At 58.4% G+C, this 20,402-nt stretch overlaps 3 protein-coding genes across 4 annotated transcripts; 2 read left to right on the top strand and 1 right to left on the bottom strand.

Moving 5' to 3' along the window:
* Window positions 1–101: 101 nt before the first annotated feature.
* EXOSC1 (exosome component 1) lies at window positions 102–2,331 on the top strand. Of its 2 annotated transcripts, none has more exons than XM_017839639.1 (8): window positions 102–158; window positions 359–474; window positions 624–698; window positions 1,276–1,364; window positions 1,578–1,611; window positions 1,738–1,788; window positions 1,867–1,951; window positions 2,102–2,331. In XM_017839639.1, the coding sequence occupies exons 1-8, from the start codon at window positions 128–130 to the stop codon at window positions 2,122–2,124; spliced, it is 504 nt and encodes a 167-aa protein (XP_017695128.1). In that variant the 5' UTR covers window positions 102–127; the 3' UTR covers window positions 2,125–2,331. The 2 variants fall into 2 exon arrangements, with proteins under 2 accessions (XP_017695128.1, XP_017695119.1); XM_017839630.1 differs by having other exon boundaries at window positions 2,094–2,331.
* Window positions 2,332–2,876: 545 nt separating this feature from the next.
* Window positions 2,877–5,491, bottom strand: PGAM1 (phosphoglycerate mutase 1). The gene is made up of 4 exons (XM_017804085.1): window positions 5,289–5,491; window positions 4,630–4,904; window positions 3,958–4,138; window positions 2,877–3,861 (listed from the first exon to the last, which is right to left on the bottom strand). The coding sequence occupies exons 1-4, from the start codon at window positions 5,428–5,430 to the stop codon at window positions 3,692–3,694; spliced, it is 768 nt and encodes a 255-aa protein (XP_017659574.1). The 5' UTR covers window positions 5,431–5,491; the 3' UTR covers window positions 2,877–3,691.
* A 78-nt stretch (window positions 5,492–5,569) lies between these two features.
* On the top strand, window positions 5,570–19,396 carry RRP12 (ribosomal RNA processing 12 homolog). Its single transcript, XM_017804125.1, has 34 exons — window positions 5,570–6,057; window positions 6,941–7,176; window positions 7,277–7,360; window positions 7,588–7,664; window positions 7,849–7,954; window positions 8,124–8,240; window positions 8,355–8,493; window positions 8,791–8,918; window positions 9,211–9,309; window positions 9,387–9,478; window positions 9,556–9,667; window positions 9,820–9,917; window positions 10,062–10,176; window positions 10,445–10,587; window positions 10,776–10,897; window positions 11,018–11,082; window positions 11,183–11,345; window positions 11,444–11,598; window positions 11,967–12,034; window positions 12,225–12,318; window positions 12,518–12,676; window positions 12,801–12,881; window positions 12,964–13,069; window positions 13,213–13,320; window positions 13,415–13,572; window positions 13,917–14,008; window positions 14,100–14,258; window positions 14,433–14,605; window positions 14,743–14,859; window positions 15,202–15,251; window positions 15,529–15,607; window positions 16,586–16,653; window positions 17,034–17,116; window positions 17,303–19,396. Exons 1-34 carry the CDS (start codon window positions 5,853–5,855, stop codon window positions 17,403–17,405), a joined length of 3,954 nt encoding a protein of 1,317 aa, XP_017659614.1. The 5' UTR covers window positions 5,570–5,852; the 3' UTR covers window positions 17,406–19,396.
* Window positions 19,397–20,402: the final 1,006 nt, after the last annotated feature.

Raw genomic sequence — 20,402 nt, 5'->3', positions numbered from 1 at the left:
GCAGGCAGCGCGCCCGGGCTTCGTGCTGAGTAGGAGAGAACCAATAGCCGCGCCGCTTACAGCGCGGCCTTGCCGTCAGTCACCAATGAGGTGAGGGCTTTCTGGGGAGGCCCTGCCGGTAGTGAACATGGCGCCCCCCTCGCGGTACTGCGTCCCTGGTGAGTGCGGCCACGGGCTCCCGCGGCCGGGGCTGCCCGGGGAGGGGGACGTGGTGGCCCGGGCGAGGAGTGCGGGCGGAGGCACTGGGGAGGGGGCTGCCCTGGGGATGTCCAGCATTGGGCCGGCTGGGAGCGGGCGCTGTGCCCGCGGCGGTGCGGGGCCCAGATGCCCTGGCAGCCCCTGAGCCCCGGTCTCGCAGGTGAGCGGCTGTGTAGCACGGAGGAGGCCACGGCTGGCAGCGGGACCTACACCCGGCACGGCTTCATCTTCTCCTCGCTGGCCGGCTGCCTGGAGCGGAGGAGCGAGGACAGCGGGGTGAGCGCGGCCGCGGCTCAGCTGCTTCTCCTCGGGGCTGGCTGCCGTGCGCCCGAGCTGCACAACCTCGCCGGGGACGGGGCTCTGGCGGGGAGTTGGACTGCGACGGGGTTCGGCCGGTGATTCTGACTTCGTGTCTTGCCCCGCAGCTGCCCGTGGTGTCAGTGGTCAGAGACAGTGAGTCCCAGCTCCTGCCCAACGTGGGGGCTGTGGTGACATGCAAGGTGGGGCTCCGGAGCGCAGCGGTGACAAATTGCCTCGGCTCTCTCTGCCTCATGTTGAGCTTTGTTCCTGCATATGGATGAGGTGGGATGAAGAGCCCCTGGCTCGTTAGCCCCCCCTATACAACTCCCAGCAGGGCAGAGGCAGCCCAGGGCCTCCCTTGGGTCCCTCACTCACAAAGGAAGTTGATATTGGCATGGGGGACACCTGCCCTGAGGTTGAGGGGAGATTTTTCTTTGCTCTCCCTTCCAGAACTCTTTCTAGGGCAGGGAGTGTGCAGGTCAGTGCCTGGGGCAGCTTAGAGAAAGGCTGGCACAGACCTGGGATTAGTTTCCTTACATTCCTGATGGGAGGGAGAGGGACTGGGGTCACAGCAGGTCTCTGCCTTATTTGAGTGCCTGGAGTTGCCCAAGTATCGTCTTCCTTGCTCAACTCACTGCCAGGTATCCCACTACTGCTTGGTCACAGGGAGGTGGAGTGAGACCTGAGCTCCCCATGCAGCCCTATCCTGCCTGCTCCCTGCCCTTTCCCTGCCTAGACTGGGGTGCTGGCACTGATTTCCCCTTTTCTCATGGGCAGGTCTGCAGCATTAATTCTCGCTTTGCCAAGGTGCACATCCTGTACGTTGGTTCCACGCCACTGAAATCCACCTTCCGAGGGACCATACGGTAGGGAGAAGGCTGGGATCCCCCACCCTCCATGGGAGAGAAAGGCTGTTGTGAGCAGTGCAGCTGAGTGTCCTGGCTGGAGCTCTGCCCTGAGCACTGGGCAGGTGTCCAGCAGGTCCTGGCCAGTGCCCAGGGAGGCCGTGGCAGCTCCTGCCACAGGCTGTCAAGGCACCTTTGCTCTTTTGCACTCAGATCCCTCCGTCTCATTTTCAGGAGAGAAGACATCCGAGCCACGGAGAAGGATAAGGTCAGTGAGGCACTGGCAGTGACTGTTCTACCGCAGCTGCCCCTGCTTTCTGCTGGTGGGGGCCCCAGTCCATCCTGCTGACTGTGCCCCTGTGCTGTATGGTGTTCCCTGCTCTCTCCTGTGCAGGTAGAAGTGTACAAGAGCTTTCGCCCCAGTGACATCGTCCTGGCCAAAGTCGTATCCTTCCCCCTCAGGGACAGTGGGTTGGCTCGAGCCCCCTCGGAAAAATCTTTCCCTTAACCCCTGTCCGACCAGATCTCCCTGGGGGACGCGCAGTCCAACTACCTGCTTAGCACGGCCGAGAATGAGCTGGGCGTGGTGGTGGCACGCAGTGAAGCAGGTAGGGATGGGACAGGCAGGGCCCCAGCTGGGACAGTCCTGCCTCATCCCTGCCCGAGGGGCATATGCTGTGGCTGCTTCCCTCTCCATATGGAGGAAGGCAGTTTTGGGAAGGGGAAACCCAGACCATATGTTGTTCCTAGGGGTGCAGATGGTGCCCATCAGCTGGTGTGAAATGCAGTGCCCACGGACACACACCAAGGAGTTCCGTAAGGTGGCCCGGGTGCAGCCCCAGTTCCTGCAGACGTAGCACCACTGGGACTGGTGCCTGTGGGGCCAGAGCAGCCCCCAGGCTCCCACCTCCTCCACACATCCAGCCAGGCCCTCACTGGCAGGATGGGTTTTCTACTTCTGGATAATAAATATTTTTTGAAAGCTCCATACTTTGCTCAGTACAGCCTGGGAGGTGGCTCGTGCTGCCTGCAGCATGCTGACATTGCTTTGGCTCCCACAGCGGAGCTGTTGAGGGAACGGTTTCTGCAGAACTGCAGCCAGGAGCAAGCATGTGTTCACTGCTGGGGAAGGGGAGCGCCCCAGTGCCTTTGCTGCAGTGAGGCTAATGGCACAGAGCCCATTTGTGGCTGGGCTGTGTGGGCACCAGGCACTTGCCTTGCCAGTTAGTTTTCCCACGTTGGACTAAAACCTGGAGCACAGCCTGTCTCTGTGCACGATAACCCCACAGTGCAACATCTCCCCAGGCCACATGTGCCCTGCCCTGCTCTGGGGATGAGGGTGTGCCACACCCAGAGCGTGAAAAACCCCCGCAGGGAGGGCGTCACCCTCGGGAAGGGATTGCGGAGCTGTGCTTTGCTCCCCGAGCCCGGCACAGCTTCTGCAGCCCCATCTGCACCCAGCAGTGACTGGTGCCTCACAAGTGCACCAGGAACATGGAGTCTCACATGGCCCAGGGATGCATGGACACCTCATTATTGCGCATTACTCCTTTATTGAACTGGAACAAGACAGCTGCTATGGTTGGACAGTAACACTGACCCCGTGCAAGCCCAGGCTCACAGCGCTGGCAGAAGGAGAGGCCACAGTGACAGGCCATGTACACGTGTGTAGGATGGGACACAACAGCACCTGCTTCACCAGCAGGACTAGGATGGATATCAGCTGGGGGAAGTACGTGGCAGACACAGACCTCCAGGCAACAGGCTCCCTCCCTCACCCTTGTCTGAAGGCAATAAGTTAAAGCAGGGGCTGGCAGAGCTGGGCCCAGAGTCACGAGTACTACCCTGGGGTGCTGTACCACAGGCACCAGAACACAACCCTTCCAGTGGCACCCCAGTCCCTGTGCCATGCACCCACAAGGGGACAAGGTACCCACCTTGGTCACTGCCTGCACTGCACTCGCCTCACTGCTCCCAGTAGGACTAAATCAAGTGACAAAACTAGCATAACCGGGTGACACGAGCTGCCAGGGAAGCAAAGCAAAGGAAGAGCCTGGCATGGCAAGGGATCACTCGGCCCGCCCCCCTGCAGACGGGGTCTGAGGGCTGGGACTTCAGCATGGAGAGGTGTATGGATGCTGCCTGGCAGAGCCAGGGCTCCCTTTAACACTAGACCTCCACTCACACAGCCCTCACCCCTGGCCCCCAGGCTGTCTGCAGAAGGGAGCCGGGTCTGAGGGAATGGGCCTAATCCTCTGCAGCTCCAAGTTCCTACAACTGTGGGGGGTGTGAACAGAGGGGTTGGGGATGCCAGGGGGCTCTACTACATGCTGGCCTGCTGCCTGCCCTCACTTCTTAACCTTGCCCTGAGCAGCAACAGCCTCCATGGCCTTGCGCACGGTCTCCTCATCCCCCAGGAACTTCATGGGCTTGACAGGTTTCAGGTTCTTGTCCAGCTCGTAGACGATGGGGATGCCAGTGGGCAGGTTCAGCTCCATGATGGCCTCCTCCGACATGCCTATGAATACAGCAGTGCCGTCACTCCTGGCCCTGCCCGCAGTGCCACCTGGGGAAGCAGGGGGATCCCCATGATGCCTCTGCAGGGCTGACCTACCTTCCAGGTGCTTGACAATCCCACGCAGGCTATTGCCGTGGGCAGCAATAAGGACTCGCTTGCCCTCTTTGATCTGTGGGGCAATTTCCTCATTCCAGAACGGCAGAGCCCGGGCAATGGTGTCCTTCAGGCTCTCGCACGTCGGCAGCTGGTCCTCTGTCAGGTCGGCGTAGCGACGGTCCTGGGAGAACAGCCACACTCATGCTGCAGCCCAGTGCAGGAAGACGGTGGCAAGGCTTTTGTCCCTCCCCCAAATTCTCCACCTGTAGGATCTGCTACATGTAAGTGAAGCCAGGCTTGGAAATAAGAAAACCTTTGATGTCTGGAGTTACAACGAACCACAGTCAGGGCCGTGAACCCCTTCATGGGGAAAGTCACACCTTGCTTGTTCTGGATGAAAAGACCAGATCAAACATCTGTGAATAGGTCATGGCACTAATGATTATCAGAGGTATTATCTTCTCTGCTTTGGATCTGTTCATGCAATGCCCAGGTGTTCAACTCCCCAAGGAGGGAGCAGGACAAACTCATCCCAAATCCAACCACCACCACACACAACAGACCCACTACTGCAGCAGAAACAGAGGAGACCCCATAGAGGAAGCCAGGCCACCGTAATGCAGGTGACTTTTAGGAGCCTCCCTGAAAAGCACAAAGAGCAATGAGTCTTACCTTTGCAATGGTGCTGTAGAAAGGGTGGTCAGACTGCATGGGAGGCGGAGGGATGTCGTAGGAGCGCCTCCAGATCTTCACCTGCGCCTCGCCATGCTTCGCTGCTGTCTCAGCCTTGTTCAAACCCGTGAGAGCCCCGTAGTGCCTCTCGTTCAGACGCCAGGTCCGGATAACGGGCACCCACATCTGATCAATGGCATCCAGGACGGTCCAGAGGGTACGGATGGCCCGTTTCTGCACCGAGGTGAAGCAGATGTCGAACTCGTAGCCGGCATCTAGAAAAGACAGGGGAAGGCGGGGTGGGGGGAAGACCGGGGAGGTGAGTACCGGGCCTTACGCAACCGGTCAAAGGCCAAGGGCGGCGGCCTCACCGCGCCGTTACCGGACGCGCCCTCGCCCTTATAGGAACCGGCGGCGGTCAGGACGCGACCAGCACCGGAGAACTAACACACTGCGGTACCGGCGGCTCTCCCCGTGGTACCGAAACGCCAGCCTCACACTGGAGGCCATTCCCGGGCATCGGAGAGCCTCAGACCCGCCCCATTACGTTCGAGGCGGTCGCACCAGTCCGCAACCCACCCCTCCCTCACCTCCGCGATTCCTGCCTTGGCTGACTCCCCCTCCCTCCTTCCCCCTCTCCTTTCACCGGTCACCGGTACCTCGGAGGGCTTCACCACCGCGCCGCGCCTCTTGCTGCCCGGCGGGGCTGAGGTCGGCGTCGTACCAGCCGCTGAAGCGGTTCTCGAGGTTCCAGGCGCTCTCGCCGTGGCGGACGAGGACGAGCCGGTACGCGGCGGCCATGGCGGGCTGAGCAACCGGTGCACGTTACTCCTCGCGCCGCTGCCACGCGCGAATGACGCCCCCGCGCTGCCCCGCCCCGCCCCGCGCGGTGCCGCGGGGGGGAGCGCATGCGCAGAGCGGGTGCCGGTCGGAGGCGCACGTAGCGCATGGCGCGGCCGCGAAGGGCGGTGCGACCTTCAGGGCGTGACGTCACCATGACGTAATGCACGTTCGGTAATGCATAACGTGTCGCGGCCGCTCGTCCGCGGCTACGGGCGCGCTCTGGACGGTTCCACAGAAGCGCGGCCCCGGCACGAGGGTGTCTGACAGGCTCTTGCCGGCGGCTGCCCCCGCACCCGGCAGGTGTCCCATCTCAGCCCCGTCACCGCCCCCCGCCCGCCCCGCTGGGAGGTGGCTTGCCCTTAGGGCTGCCCTCAGTCAAGATGGTGGCAGGCGCCGGAAGCGGAAGGGGCGGGAAGGGAGCGGGCGCACGTGGAACCGGGCCCAGCATGGCGCGGAGCGGGCGGCTCCGCTCGGGGGCCGCGGCCAAGCTCAAGCGGTGGCGGAAGGGCCACAGCAGCGACTGCAACCCCGAGACCCGCCAGCACCGCTTGGCCGCCCGGAGCCGCTTCTGCAGCCGGCCCGCGGGTGAGCACAGGGGCGGGGGGGGCGACAGGGCCCCGGGGCGGGGAGCTCCCCACCTGTGCCCGGCTCTCCCCGGCGGCATGCAGAGGCGCGGGGGGGTTGCGGGGTGAGCATGGGGTCCTTCGAGAGCCGGAGCGGGGAGCGGAGGGCCCAGAGGCGCTGACAGTTCCGGGGGAGGCGGAGGCAGCAAACCGGGGAGGAGGACACGAGTGTGTTCTCGTTACCGTAACCGTGGCGCCGGGCCTGAGGAGCGGAACGGGGCACCGTATGCTGCAGCGCCTGTCACTCTAAGAGTCTCCCCAAAGCTCCTGGCCACACCTGTAAGTGTTGGTGTGGCGTCTAGTGCGGTGAGTGACGTGACTTCCATTCATGATGGGGAAAGCAAGCCAAAATCTGCCAGGCTCTACGACAGCCCTAGCTGCTGCTGGCCAAGATCTTTCTCCTACACATGAAGAAACAAGTCTTGCAACATGTACTATCCTCTTGCAGCTGGCTGCAGTCTGTTACTCAGAGGAACATGCAGTGTGTGTCCGGCTTGTCTGATTGCCATGGCTCCACGTGAAAGATGTGTAGGGCAGAGTACAAGAAGCACCTCAGCATTAAAGCCTTGGCACACCAGGACATATTTGTGTAGATATGATGCTCTCCTCCATCACAGGAGGTGGCTGGACTGTGCTCTGGTTTGTTTTCACAGAAACGAGAAGCTCTTTCTAATTATTACTGTGCTTTCTCCCATTGGGGTGAAGGAGCACCAGTGTCTCACATGCTGGAGATGAGCTCTAGCCAAGCCAGTCTGCCTGGGAGGAGAGAGGAGGGGAGCATGGGGGGTTCAGAATGGGTGTGGAGCAACATGACTTTGCAGGTCTGACATGTCTCACCCCCACAGAGAAAAGCAACTTAACGGTGGACGCGGTGAAGCTGCACAATGAGCTGCAGTCGGGGTCCCTGCGCCAGGGGCAGGCAAGCGACAGCGCTCAGCTCCACGTGGAGGGGGATGACACTGCGGAGGTGGCCACGGAGAAGTCCTCTGGCACCTTCCTGAGTGGGCTGAGCGACTGTACCAACGTCACCTTCAGCAAGGTGCAGCGCTTCTGGGAGTCCAACTCCGCCGCTCACAAAGAGGTAGGGGCAGGGGCCTGGCTGGGGAAGGGGGTGTCTGGTAAGGGTGGCCCCCTGGGTGTGAGGCCGAAGAGCACTGACCTGCTGTGGTTGCTTCTCACAGATCTGCGCCGTGCTGGCAGCTGTGACAGAGGTGATCCGCTCCCGCGGGGGCAGGGAGAGCGAGACCGAGTACTTTGCCGCACTGGTGAGTGATGACCATGGGGAGGAGGCATGGGGGGAGCTGCTGTTGGCAGCAAGGGTGGGCTCTCAGGAAGGTTGGTGGAGGAAGGTTCTATGCTGGTAGCCAAGGCCCCAAGTGTCTTTCTTCAGCAGAGATGCTGTTTGGCTGCTCCTGGTTTCTCTGCCCCCTCCCCAAGGGTTGGCCTGATGTGAATCATGAATCCCCCTTGCTTACCCATCTTCTGTTCCCAGATGACCACACTGGAGGCAGTGGAGTCCCCTGAGTCACTGTCTGCTGTCGCCTACCTGCTTAACCTTGTCCTAAAGCGGTGAGTGGCTGACAGAGGAGTGGGGAGAGCTACAGACCCCATCTTGAAAGAGGGACTGGTGCTGTCTTCCCTCCCCAGGCTAGGGAAAGGACCCAACCAGGGCAAGCTGGTGATGCAGTTCTCTATGTAACTGCCACCAGCTATCTGCTCCTCACCCCACTAACATGCCTCCTTCTCCTGGCAGGGTCCCAAGCCCTGTTCTTATTAAAAAGTTCTCAGACGCCTCAAAAGCCTTCATGAGTATTGTGTCCTCACAGGCCTGCAGCAGCTCTACCTCTGCCCTACGTTGGGTGAGTAGCCAAGGGGCAGCCAGCTGTGTCAGCTCTGCCCAGTCTGCTGAGAGCTGGGGTCAAGGCTGCTGCTGTAGGGTGGTGCCGGATGCTTGGCCTGAGGGCCTTGCAGTGAGCAGGGGTTTCTCTGTGGAGTGATGCTAACACCCCTGCTGCTGTCTTGTCATAGGTTCTCTCTTGCCTGGCCACGCTGCTGCGGAAGCAGGACCTGGCAGCCTGGAGCTACCCTGTCACCCTCCAGGTCTATCATGGCTTGCTGAGTTTCTGTGTCCATACTAAGCCCAAGGTGAGCACCCAGTGCCCCTGGCAGAAGATGACACTGCTTTTGGATCATGTTTCTGGGGCTGGCTCTGCCTCCCAGGTCTATATCCTCTACTCACCTGGGTTCTTCTTCCCCCAGGTGCGGAAAGCAGCACAGTATGGTGTGTGCTCTGTCCTGAGGGGCAGCGAGTTCATGTTTGGCGATGCAGCCCCTGAGAATCACCCCGCGGCACCCTCCACTGCCAAGTTCTGTGTGCAGGAGATTGAAAAAGCTGGAGGTGTGGGGCACTGGAGCTTGGGGTTTGCAGCTGAGTTTGGGGGACTCTGCCACTGTGGTAGAATAAGGACTTGAAGGGAAGAGGGGAGGGTGCAGCATCCTGGATTGCTGGGGAGTGTCTGAGACACCTCTGGGGCACCTAAAGTGTTTTGAAGGGTCCTCAGCTATTCAGTTGTCACCTCTGCTCCTCTCAGGAGTCAGGGGAGTGTTCACCCTGGCTCTGTGAGTCAGCCCCAGCCCTGTCACAGGGGCTTTGCCATGAGGTGCCACAGGTTCAGAAGTTGCTCTGCTCCCGCAGGTACCAAGGAGGCCACCACTACCCTGCATGTCCTTGCCCTGTTGCGGGACATACTGCCCTGCTTCCCTGCGGCCATGGTTAAGACCTGCTGTGAGACCTTGCTCCGTGTCATGACCCTCAGCCATGTGGTGAGTATTGCTGCTGCAGGGATAGCAAGGGCAGACCATTTCCTCATTGGCTGCACTCTGGAAGGAATCAAACTCCCTTGGCTGCCCACTGGGATTGTGGAAATGCAGGATGCAAACACGGAGGAGCCCAGGGCAGCTGGTATTTGCTGGCCTGACTGCTGTGGAAGAGAGAGGCTGTGTACATGGGTCATAGTTACAGCAGTGCTGGGTTTCCCAGGGCAGAGCCTGCTTTGGAGTGGGGGGACAGTGGGTGCAAAGCAGAGACCCTCTCCTGACATCGTGTCCTTTGCAGCTGGTGACAGCATGTGCCATGCAAGCCTTCCACAGCCTCTTCAGCGCCCAGGCCAGCGTGGCCTGCCTGCCGGCCGAGCTCAACGCCCAGATCATCGCCGTGAGTGTGGAGTGGCAGTGTGAGGGGGGACAGAACTGGCAGTGCCATGCCACCCACCCCATCTTCTGCTTCCCCAGGCCCTCTATGACTACGTGCCCAGCACAAATGATCTGCAGCCACTGCTGACCTGGCTGTCCACCATGGAGCGGGCACACATCAACCTGGGCAGGTGCGGGCAGCAGCCATGGCTGGGCAGGGGTAGAGGCAGCTGCTTGGTCTCTCACCTGCCCTGTCTCTCCTCTCTAGGCTGCAGAAGGACCTGTGCTGGGCTCACCTGCCCCGGCTCTTCTCTACTGCCATGAACTGCTTCCTCTCCTCACACTCCCAGGTGGTGTCAGCAGCGGCACAGACCCTGGAGGTACCACATGCAGGCACCTCTGCTTATTTTGCTGCCCTGTATCTTGTGGGGGGCTCTGCTGAGGGGTTTGGGAGTGGTGTGCCCCTCTGTGTCTGCTGGGCTGAGGGCTCCATGGTCCACGGCTGTCCCATTCTCCCTGTTTGTCCTTGCAGACCCTCCTGAATGAGTGTATTGCTCCCCACATGGAGGACCTGGGCACTGTCTCTGCATCTGCCCCAGCCCCTGCTGCCTACTTGTGCAAGATGTTCAAGTGAGGAGCAGTGGTGTGGGAGGGGCTGTCCCCATGAGATTGGCTGAGCTCTGACCAGTATCTGCCTGGTCCCCAATGGGGTCTGGCAGGCCTGGTGGGCATCCTGATTACTACCAGCATGACCGTCTGCTCTCTTCTCCCCAGATCAGTGGAGGAAGGGCTGACATACCGTTTCCATGCAGCGTGGGACGAGGTGCTGCGGGTGCTGGAGGTCTTCTTCGAGACGTGTGGGAAGCAGTGCCATCCCATCATGAGAAAGGTAAGCCAGTCTGGGAGAGCACAGACTCATTCACAGAGGCAGGGTGGGGTGGCTGCACTGCTGTCCAGGCTGTGTTGCCTCCTCCAGGTGTGGAGCAGGGCTGTGCTAGTGCCTGCTGTCCTGCCCGTATGTGGACAGAGTGTACACAGCTCTGGGACTCAGCACAGGGACATGCAGGGCAGTTGGCACCCCTGGGAAGACATAGTGAGTGACACATGCCAGACCTGCCCCATGGCTTCTCTGAGACTATCCTGCCCTGTCCCGGCAGTGTCTCCGGTCGCTGTGTGACCTGCGTCTCTCCCCACACTTTCCCTACACCGCTGAAGTGGACCAGGCAGTGGGGGCTGCAGTGAGCACCATGGGCCCTGAGGTGCTGCTGGAAGCCGTGCCCCTGGAGATTGACGGCAAGGAGTGAGTATAGTCACAGGGTAGCAATTTTGCAGCTGTTCATTACGTTCCTGTTCAGTCCTCATGCAGTGCTGGAGGTGTTTGGCTGCCGAGCCTACCTGTGCCCAGCTTTGGGGCTGGGTGGAAGTGCCCAGTGTCCAGGGGCTGATGCCAGCAGTGCCCTGTGCCTCACCCATGCCTTCCCTCCCCAGGGAGACACTGGATTTCCCCCGCAGCTGGCTCCTGCCGGTGCTGCGGGACTACGTGCAGGGAACGCGGCTCGGCTTCTTCACCAGCTACTTCTTACCCTTGGCAGCTGCCCTGAAAAACAGAGGTGAGCAGAGTGGCACACCCAGCAGGCCAGGGTGTTCTGTGGGACCTCCCTTCCCTTCCCTGGAGTGTAGTAGGCTTTGCAACATCTGCTGTTCCGCTCATCTCTCTTTCTTTTCTGTAGCCCAGGAGTTTACACAGGCTGGGAAGAGTGTGGAGGCCAAGCTCTACGACACGCTGCAGTGGCAGGTAACAACGAGCGCCCAGGAGCACTGCTATGATGTACTCATGCCAGGCTGGGTAGCTGTGACTTGGTGAAGACTGCTGGTCTCCCGCCTTTGCCTTCCAGGTCTGGACTCTGCTGCCTGGCTTCTGCACCCACCCCACAGATGTGCTGGGGGCCTTCAAGGGGCTGGCCCGCACCCTGGGCATGGCTATCAGCGAGCGCCCAGACCTCCGCCCCACCGTGTGCCAGGCCTTGCGCACCCTCATCCACAAAGGCTGCGAGACAGGTTGGGGGGAGATGAACCCTCCTGGTGGATCCCTGTGCCCTGCAGTGACGCAGAGAAGGGATATGCTGATCTATACCTCCCTGTCATCCTCTCCCTAGATGCGGAGCGAGCAGAAGTGGGTCGCTTTGCCAAAAATTTCCTGCCCATCCTGTTCAACGTGTACAGCCAGCCTGAGGAGGATGGGGGCAGCAGTGCTCAGCGCCGCTCCGTGCTGGACACTGTCCGTGCTTACCTGACCATCACCGACCCCCAGGTGAGAGGGGGCCCTCGGACAGTGGGACAAGCTGTGCTGGCTCGAGCCAGCATCTCCAAGCCAGTTCCAGTCTGGTAGGGCTTATTAGAAAGGACAGAAAGAAAAACACTGAGCAGAGAGCAGTCCTTCCTGCCATTATGGGAGGGGAGCCCTTTCCAGCCGGAGGTCTGGGTTTTCCCAATTTTGCAGTCACATCTGGTGCATCATGTACAAACTCTGATGCAATTTATCCATCTGTTTTTGGACCCGCTGATGCTTCTTGTCTCCACAAAATCCTGTGGCAAGGTGTCTGTCTGGTAGGTTGCAAACTCTTGTAAAAGCACTTTCTTTGGTCAGTTCTGATCCTGTTCTGTGTGCCTGCCCTGCAGATGGTGTGTGGGTTTCTGGAGAAAGCCAGTGCGAAGCTGACCAGTCCTGAGAGCTCTGAGTTTGCCAGGTAACGCCCAGGGGCTGATGCTAAAGGGTAAAACTGCTGGCATGCTCCTGGTGAGCAGAGCTAGGGCACTGTCCTGTGTGGGCTTTGCCACTCTTGTGCATTTGATGAGACTCAGAGCCAGAGTCCCAGATTGGTCGGGCAGTGTTAGTGATGCTGGAGTTAATCACCTGCGTGTCCTCGTCTGCTGCAGACTCTCCATCCTGGATCTGGTAGTGGCAATGGCACCCTACGCTGATGAGCAGTCCCTGGACTCCCTGTACCGCACCATCCAGCCTTCCCTCCAGGTCAGTTGGCCCCCAGCCCTGACAGGTGCAGAGGGTGTGGTGGGGAACCTTCTGCTTGCTGCCAGCTTGGACTCACTTTTTGTGGGGCTGAACAGCTGCCATAGTCTCTGCTGGATGGCATGGGGTACTGCAGGGGTCCCTTCAGACACTGTGGTGAGGGGCTGCCTTTACAGTGGGAGCGTGTTGGCTGTCCCTGCAGAGCAAAGAGCGCAGCGTGCAGAAGAAGGCATACCGTGTGCTGGAGGAGGTGTGCGCCGCTCCCCATGCTCCCTGCCAGGCCTTTGTCCGCTCCCATCTGCAGGACCTGCAGACAGCACTGCTGGACTCGCTCAAGAGCGCAGCATCCCCAGCCAAGAGAGTGAGAGCAAGGGCTGCGGTGGTGGAGATCAGCCTCTGCTGGGAGGGAGGGGATGGAGTGGATGGTAGGGGTAGCCATGTGTGTGTCCCTGGGTGTAACGGTGCTGGGCTGTTTCTTTCCCCAGCCCCGGCTGAAATGCTTGTTCCACATCGTGAAGCAGCTTTCTGCAGAGCACGAGCCTTTCGTCACTGCCCTTGTCCCAGAGGTGAGCATGGTCCTTGGAAGCACCCAACTGTTTCTGGCTGTGGTGGTGGCAGTAGTGGTGTGACGTGCCTGTGTGCCTGCAGGTCATCCTATGCACCAAGGAGGTCTCGGTGGGGGCCCGCAAGAATGCCTTCATGCTGCTTGTGGAGATGGGGCATGCCTTCATCCGCTTTGGGCCCAACCCTGAAGGTGAGCTCCTGTTCCACTTGCTCAGCCCCATGGCTGCTCTGGCCCCAGAGGTATCAGACCCATGCCCAGCATCCCACTGAAATGGTCCAGGGATGCTGCTGGTCACAGAGTGAATCGAAGCTTGAGTCATCCCCCTCTTGCAGAGGCCATGCAGCGGTTCCTGCTCCTGATCTACGTGGGGCTCACTGGCTCAGTCACCATGATCAGCTGCACCGTGCTGGCATTGACCCGCCTGTTCTTTGAGTTCAAAGGTGAGCAGAGGGCTGGGGGGACAAGGCAGAGCACTCTGGCAAAGGCAGGTGCTGGAAGGAGGCCAGCTGTGGCTGAGTCCAACCATGGTTGCAGATCACCTGGAGTTCAGTGTGGTGGAGCAGCTCCTGCAGAACATCTGCTTGCTGCTGGCCTCCCGCACACGGGATGTGGTGAAGGCGGCCCTGGGCTTCCTCAAGGTCACGCTACTGCTGGTGGACACCGAGCTGCTGGCCAAGCATGTGCAGGCAATGGTGAGATCCCACACGGGGTGCCTTGAGAAGGGTGGTAGGGCAGAGCTGGGGCTGCCCTGGGCAGCTGGGGGCATCTCCAGCTGCACCCTGCTTCTGGTTGGGAGCCAAGGGAACAGCCTTGATCTCAGTGGCTGAGATGGCAGTGAGGAGGTTTCTCTCCTGAATGCTGGCATGAACATGTCAGTGAACTTCTGTGAACCAGCCCTGCCAAGCAGGGAGACCCTGCCTGGAGTGTGCATGGGGCAATGGCAGCAGGGTGAGCAAGGTGGCCATGCAGGTGAAGGGTGGGAGGCTGAGTGCCCAAGGCAAGGGTGCTTGGGTCTTGAGGGTCTCTGTCCTGGCAGCTGGAGGCCGTGGGGAACCTTTCAGATGACATGAGACGCCACTTTCGTATGAAGCTGCGAAACCTCTTTATCAAGTTCATCCGCAAGTTTGGGTAAGCCAGGGTCTCCTGGGGTGGTGAGGAAGCTCTCTGGGAAGCGGTGCAGGAGGAGGTGGGTGCTCATTGCTCTCTGTGTGCCCCTCAGCTTCGAGCTGGTGAAGGGGCTGCTGCCACCTGAGTACCATAAGGTGCTAGTGAACATCCGCAAGGCAGAAGCCCGGAACCGCAAGCAGCGCGCCCTGAAGCGGGCGGCTGCAGATACAGATGAGGAGGAGGCACCACCAGCACAGCCCAGAGGAGACAGGTGAAGATGGGCTGGGGTGAAGAAGGAGCAGCCCTCACAGAGGGCTTGGTGCTGGATCTCCTCAGCTGGTGCCTCTAGTGATGCTGGAGACATCTCTGAGGCTGCTGTGTGTTGCCGGGCAGGCTGCACCCCTGGGCTTGTTCCGTTTCCATCATCCTCTCTGTGTTTTGACAGCATGGAGGAGATCCTGGCTGACTCAGAGGATGAGGAGGAGGAAGAGGAGGAACGGCATCGAAGTAAGGAGCGGAGGAAGCAAGCACGGCACAAGGGCCAGGCCTGGCTGAAGGAAGGGGAAGAGGATGAGCCCCTCAACTTCCTGGACCCCAATGTGTCCCAGCGGGTGCTGGGTAAGGAGTGAAGCTTCTAACGGAGCTGGGGTGGGATAGATGGGGCAGGGGCTGATGTGATGCACAGGGGTCCTGGGGGTACAGCTGCCCCCAGGAGTGGGTCCTTCCCCAGGCCCTGACCCTCCCTCTGTGAGCAGCCACCAAGCCAGGCCCCAAGCGGTCCAGAGGAGTGAGCCACGACTTCCAGATGTCTGAGGACGGACGCCTGATCATCCATGAAGAGGAGGAGGAGATGGATGATGATGAAGCCAAAGGTACTGCCTGGGCTGTCAGGGGCTACACTAGACTTGTTCTGGACTTCTGAATGGTTTTCTTCCTGCCATCTGCATGTGAGATTTTGAGGGCATATGGGTGAAGGTGGCAGGAGTGTGTACAGCCTTGTGTCACACCCAGTGGCTCTCCTTTGGGCCATTGCCCAGGAGAGACAGCCCCCTCCATCATCAGGAGCAGGTTGGAGGGGTCACGGCCACCAGTACTGATTTAGTAGGGGACCCTGCTATTGCAACCCCCTCCAGGTGCTGGCATGGTACTGGGACTCTCCCAGATACCAGGTCAGTGCCCGTATCCTGCACTGATCCTCTTGTCCTGTACCGTAGGAGCAGACGAGGAGATGGCAGATGTGCTGCAAGATGTGGGTCTCCGCAGTGTGAGTACGGGGCTTGTGGTCCTGAGGAGATGCTGGGGAACTCGGCTGTGCCAAACCATTGCCTGTGCCATGGCAGCTGCAGCTGTGCCCGAGGCTAGTGGTGACACCAGGCAAGCATCAGCTGGTTGGAGGGGTGCAGGAGGTTGTCTGGGATAGGGATGTGCTGTCTGGAAGGTCGCTGGGTGCCCATGGGAGGAAGCAGGAGGTTGAGGGTATGTGGGAAGGCAGAACTGTAAGGACAAGCCAGCTGCAGGGTCCCTGCTGCTTGCTTCTGCAGAAGAAAAACCAGAAGCGTCGGTTCAGAGAGGAGCCAGATGATGAGGAAGCCGAGGCTGGAACCTACTCTCAGTACAGAGGTAAGTTCTCTGCCTGTGCCCAGTCCAGCCCAGAGGGTCAGAATCATGGACCCATTTTGCTGTGTTGCTGCAGGACTAGAGCAGAGATCACAGAATGGGTTGGGTTGGAAAGGACCACAGGATGACACAGTGTGTCATCCAGTCCAACCTCCCTGCTCAAACAGGGTCATCCTCGAGCACATTGGACATTGCATCCACGTGGTTCTGGAATATCTCCAGTGAGGGAGACTCCACAACCTCTCTGGGCAATCTGTTCCAGTGCTCGGTCACCCACACAGTGAAGAAGTTCATCCTCATATTCAGGTGGAACTTCTGTCCATCAGTTTCTACCTACTGTCTCTTGTCCTATTGCTTGGCACCACTGAGAAAAGTCTGGCACCATCCTCTTGACACCCTCCATTCAGATACTTAGAGTCACTGATGAGGTCCCCTCTCAGATGTTTCTTCTCTAGGCTGAACAGGCCCAGCTGTCTCAGCCTTTCCTCACAAGAGAGATGCTCCAGTCCCTTAATCATCTGCTGGACCCTCTCCATGAGCTGCACGTCTCTCTTGTACAGAGGAGCCCAGAACTCAACACAGCACTCCAGATGAGGCCTCACTAGGCCAGAGTAGAGGGGCAGGATCACCTCCCTCGACCTAATACACCCCAGGATACCACTGGTCTTCTTGGCCACAAGGACACGCTGATGGCTCATGGACAGCTTGTTGTCCACCAAGACCCCCAGGTCCTTCTCTACAGAGCCTGAACTGGTGCCTGGGGTTACTCCTCCCCAAGTGCAGGACCTTGCATTTGCCTTTGTTAATCTCAGACAGTTCTCTGCCCATCTCTCCAGAGATCTTTGCTTGTGGGAAATGGCCACCCCTCTCTGGTGACCTCACACCCAAGAGCTGGAGGCAAAACCAGGAACACCTTCTGCAGCCTGGAACTGAGCAGGGGGAGCCCTGAGACCCCCTTCCAACACATTCTCTGTTTTCTAGCTGGAGGGTCTGGGATCCACCGTCCACTGAACAAGGAGCCAGCCTTCGGTGCAGAGTACAGATCCAAGGTGAGGGACCCAGGGGGTTGCAGGGTTTGGGTGGGGGGATACCTGGGGTTTTGCTGGGGCAGGAAGCACCATTTGTTTGTTGGTAGTCTGGTTCTGTAGCACCAAGGCTGGAAGGGGATCTCTGCTGCAAGAGGAGCTGCAAGAGACAGTATCTCTGAACATCGCCAGCCCATCTTGGAGTTCCTCTACTGCTCTTGTTGTGTACAGTTCCTGCTCAGTGCTCAAAGCAGGTGTCTGTAGCATCATATGAGTGATGATAGCTCAGCTGGCACCCCACTGCATCATAGTCTTTGGGATGGCCAGGTGGCAGGGTTGCACCGGAACAGGACATTTGCATCTCCCTGGTGCTGCATCTTCTCACAGGTCATTGTCTCCCACAGAAAGGTAAAGGCGACGTGAAGAAGAAGGGCCAGCTTGACCCCTATGCCTACATCCCCCTGAACAGAGCTAAACTCAACAGGAGGTGAGGCTAATCAGGAAGGGCACAGGGATGGGAACGGGTTTGCTTTTTGTCGCTATGGTTTTTTGGTGGGTTTGGGAGCTCCCTGTCATTCTCTGTGCCACTCCTTGCAGAGCCTGGAGCATGCCTGTGCATTAGGTGTGCCCAGTGCCTGCACCAACCCAGTCTCCTGCTCCTTGCTCCCTCCAGGAAGCGGGCAAAAATGCAGGGCCAGTTCAAGGGCCTTATGAAGGGAGCTCAGCGTGGGGCCAAAGCCGGCCGCAGGAACCGTGTGAGGTCCCAGCGCTCCTGAGGAGCCTCAGGTGCCTGACCTGCCCCTACCCAAGGACAGACAACACTCTGTGGCCTCTGGAGGATGGGGGATTCATGAGTGGAGCAGCCAGGACTCCTCTGCAGAAGGTGACCTGCATTTGTTTAAGACTCCCTGGGAGGCCACTCCAGCATATTATGGACTGATGACCCAAGCCATGCTTTCCTGTGCCTGGAGGAAGTGCTGGTTTGCCTGGTGCAGATGTGGGGGGGTGTGTGAGAGCAAGTAATGTGTAAAGAATTCTCTATATTGATAAATACCCAGTGTTCCTACCCAGCCCAGATTCCTCCTGTCCTTCTCTTCAGAGCTGTGCACACCCCATGCTCTGCCTGCTGTCTTGGTGCAGTGGGTCCTGCTGCTGCTGTAGCACTGAATCGCACAGGGCTCACACCAGCATCAGCCTGGGACCTGGAGCCAGGGCCCTCTCTCCCACACTGGGCTTGCCTGGGAGCTGCCAGAAGCAGTCCTGTGGCACAGAGCAGCGAGGCAGTGCCTGTGCCCTGTGCCCTTCTGGCACACATGCCCGTTGTGGCTGGGGCATGGCAACGAAGCCAGAGAGGGTGAAGTCCTTTACATCCAGCTTTCTTTTACAAACTCTGTCTTGGCAGGATCTTCTGCCTAAAACCGTGGCCAGGGAATCTGTGCCATGGGGAAAGTGTCTGCCATTTGGCTGCCAGTGTTTTCTCTCCTGCCTCAGCTTTTCCCATATCAGCCGTGCCTGATAGTGGGGCAGGAACAGTTCACTGCAAATTTCATCAAACCTCCGTGTCTTGCCATTTCTTTTACCTGTAGAGAAGCCCTTTCCTCTGCTCTGACCACCTCCTGCCAGCTAGATCTGAGCAGCGCAAATAATCGTGGACCTTTTTAGCTGCCCAGCCCCCTCACATTGGACTGAGCATCTTGTTTGGCCCAGCTACATCTGCACTAATCCAAAAGATCTGCACATCCAGAAGATGCTGTTTAGCCGAAGTGTGCTGAAAAGAATGGAGCTGAGGGTAGTGGATACAGGTCCCATTGCTTGCACTACAAGGAACTCCTTTCCTCTTCCATATTAAAAAGCCTTCAACCCTTTGTAATTTCGTCTTGTGGCAGCTTACATGCTGGAATTGCAACGCTTCTCAGTTCTCTAATAAGCTAAAGGGATTGTGCTTGTTCAGCCTCTTACTGCAGGCTTCATCCTGGAGGCTGCAAATCCAGTTTTGTGGCTTTCTTATGTGCTGTCTTTTTGGTTTTTTTCAAGATCCTTTTAAAAGCCTGGAGATGGAGGAGGTGCTCTTGTACTGATATTGGTCCTGCCTTGTCAGGAGTATTGTCCCCTTCATGCTTTCCCACCCAGGGCTCTCACTTGAACCCTTGAGCTCCAGGACCATGCTGAGGTGCTGCTGCTCTAATCCCACCACAGGGGAGCTCACAGCCTGGCCTACGGGACAAGTGTCTCCAGCAGCACCTCATGACCATGTTCAGTCAGCTGGAGCTACATCCATCTTCCTCTGGTGCCTGTAGCCTAGGCCTGATGCCCTCCCTTCTTCTGCAGGACAGGAGCAGACAGGCAGCAGTCACCTTCTGAGCCCCCCGTACCTGTGACCTGTGGCTCCAGGCCCACCAGAGCTATCTGTCTTCCTGCTTTCTCTTCTCTTCTCTCCTTGGAGACTCCCTGGGCAAGACTGTAGCTAATTCATTTAAGAGCTCCAAATTACTCACTGTATTGTTCTTCATTTGCATGTTGTTGCTTAAATTAGTGCATGCCTGCATGGAACAGAAGAGTTTCATTAGCACAGAGGATGGTGTTCGCCTGAGCTGGTGTCCAGAGAACAGATTCTTCTGCAACAACATCTTGTTAATCAGCTAATTAATCATGTAATGCAATGGAAACCCTCGGAGACGAGATGTCATCATGCCTGGGAAGGCTGGCTGCGAGTCAAGCCTGCTCCCCACTAGCAGCTATCCCTGGCAGGGAGCAGAGCTGTGCCTTGGGGGCCCTCAGGAGCCTGAGCACAGCTCTCGGTTATGGGGCAGGGTGAAGGGGGGATGTGGGTCCTGTCTCCAGCAACTACGTGCCACAAATATTTCACAGTTACACACAGAGAAGCACAAGAGGGGGACCTAGAGTGATGCTTGGCTTTTGCTGCTCAAGCTGGGAGGTGGCTGGAAGCTATTTCTTCACCCAGCATGCCATTTAATCATGCAACTCCTTCCCATAGGCTACGGTGGGCACCAACAGTGTACCAGTGTTGAGCTACACTTGTGCAAGACATTGTCACAAAGGGCTCTTACCTTGCAGATACCAGCTGCAAATTGGGAGTTCTCCACGTTGTGGGCTGCAGGTGTGCTGAGCACCCTTGAGAAGAGGCTGGCAGGACTAACAGGCTTCCCCTAGTGCTGGCTGGGTGGCCCTTGGACTGGCTGAGGTAGTTACTGATACCCACCCTGAGTCTTAAGGCTCAAAACAAGGAAGAAGATGAAAACATCACTGTGTCCTTACCCTAGAAGCTGTCTCCTAGGATTCTGTCCACCGTGGTATGCCCCTCAGAGGGACAGATGTGCCCCAGGGGGCTGTGCCCATGCAACGTCCAGATGTACCACCACCTCCTCCAAGCACACTGCAGCACCTTTTTGGGGTTCCCCAGTTCAAAGTTGGGATCCGTCACACATCAAGGTGCAGGGATGGGAAAACCCTTCTGGGAACAGCAGTATAAAAGGAACTTTGGTGTTTCATCTGAAATGATTGGCAGCAAGATAATTAAGTGTGGAGGTTTAAAATGCCAAGGGACCACTCCAGCTGAAATCTAGTCAATTAAAAAAATACCAGATTAGTTCCTAGTCCCCTCAGCACTCTGATCTACAGTTTCACTTGATTATAAGTTATCTGTCTTCCCATGGTTGCTACCTGAACGCTGTGGGTGCACCAAGTGTGCAGGGACACAGGGCCCCTGGCTGAGGGCAAGGCAGGTGCTTCCACCCACCAAGGGAAAAAAAAAA

Source organism: Lepidothrix coronata, unplaced genomic scaffold (assembly GCF_001604755.1).
Source record: "Lepidothrix coronata isolate B3197 unplaced genomic scaffold, Lepidothrix_coronata-1.0 Scaffold8, whole genome shotgun sequence".
Taxonomy (NCBI): domain Eukaryota; kingdom Metazoa; phylum Chordata; class Aves; order Passeriformes; family Pipridae; genus Lepidothrix; species Lepidothrix coronata.
This window is presented reverse-complemented; position numbering and strand designations above follow the sequence as displayed.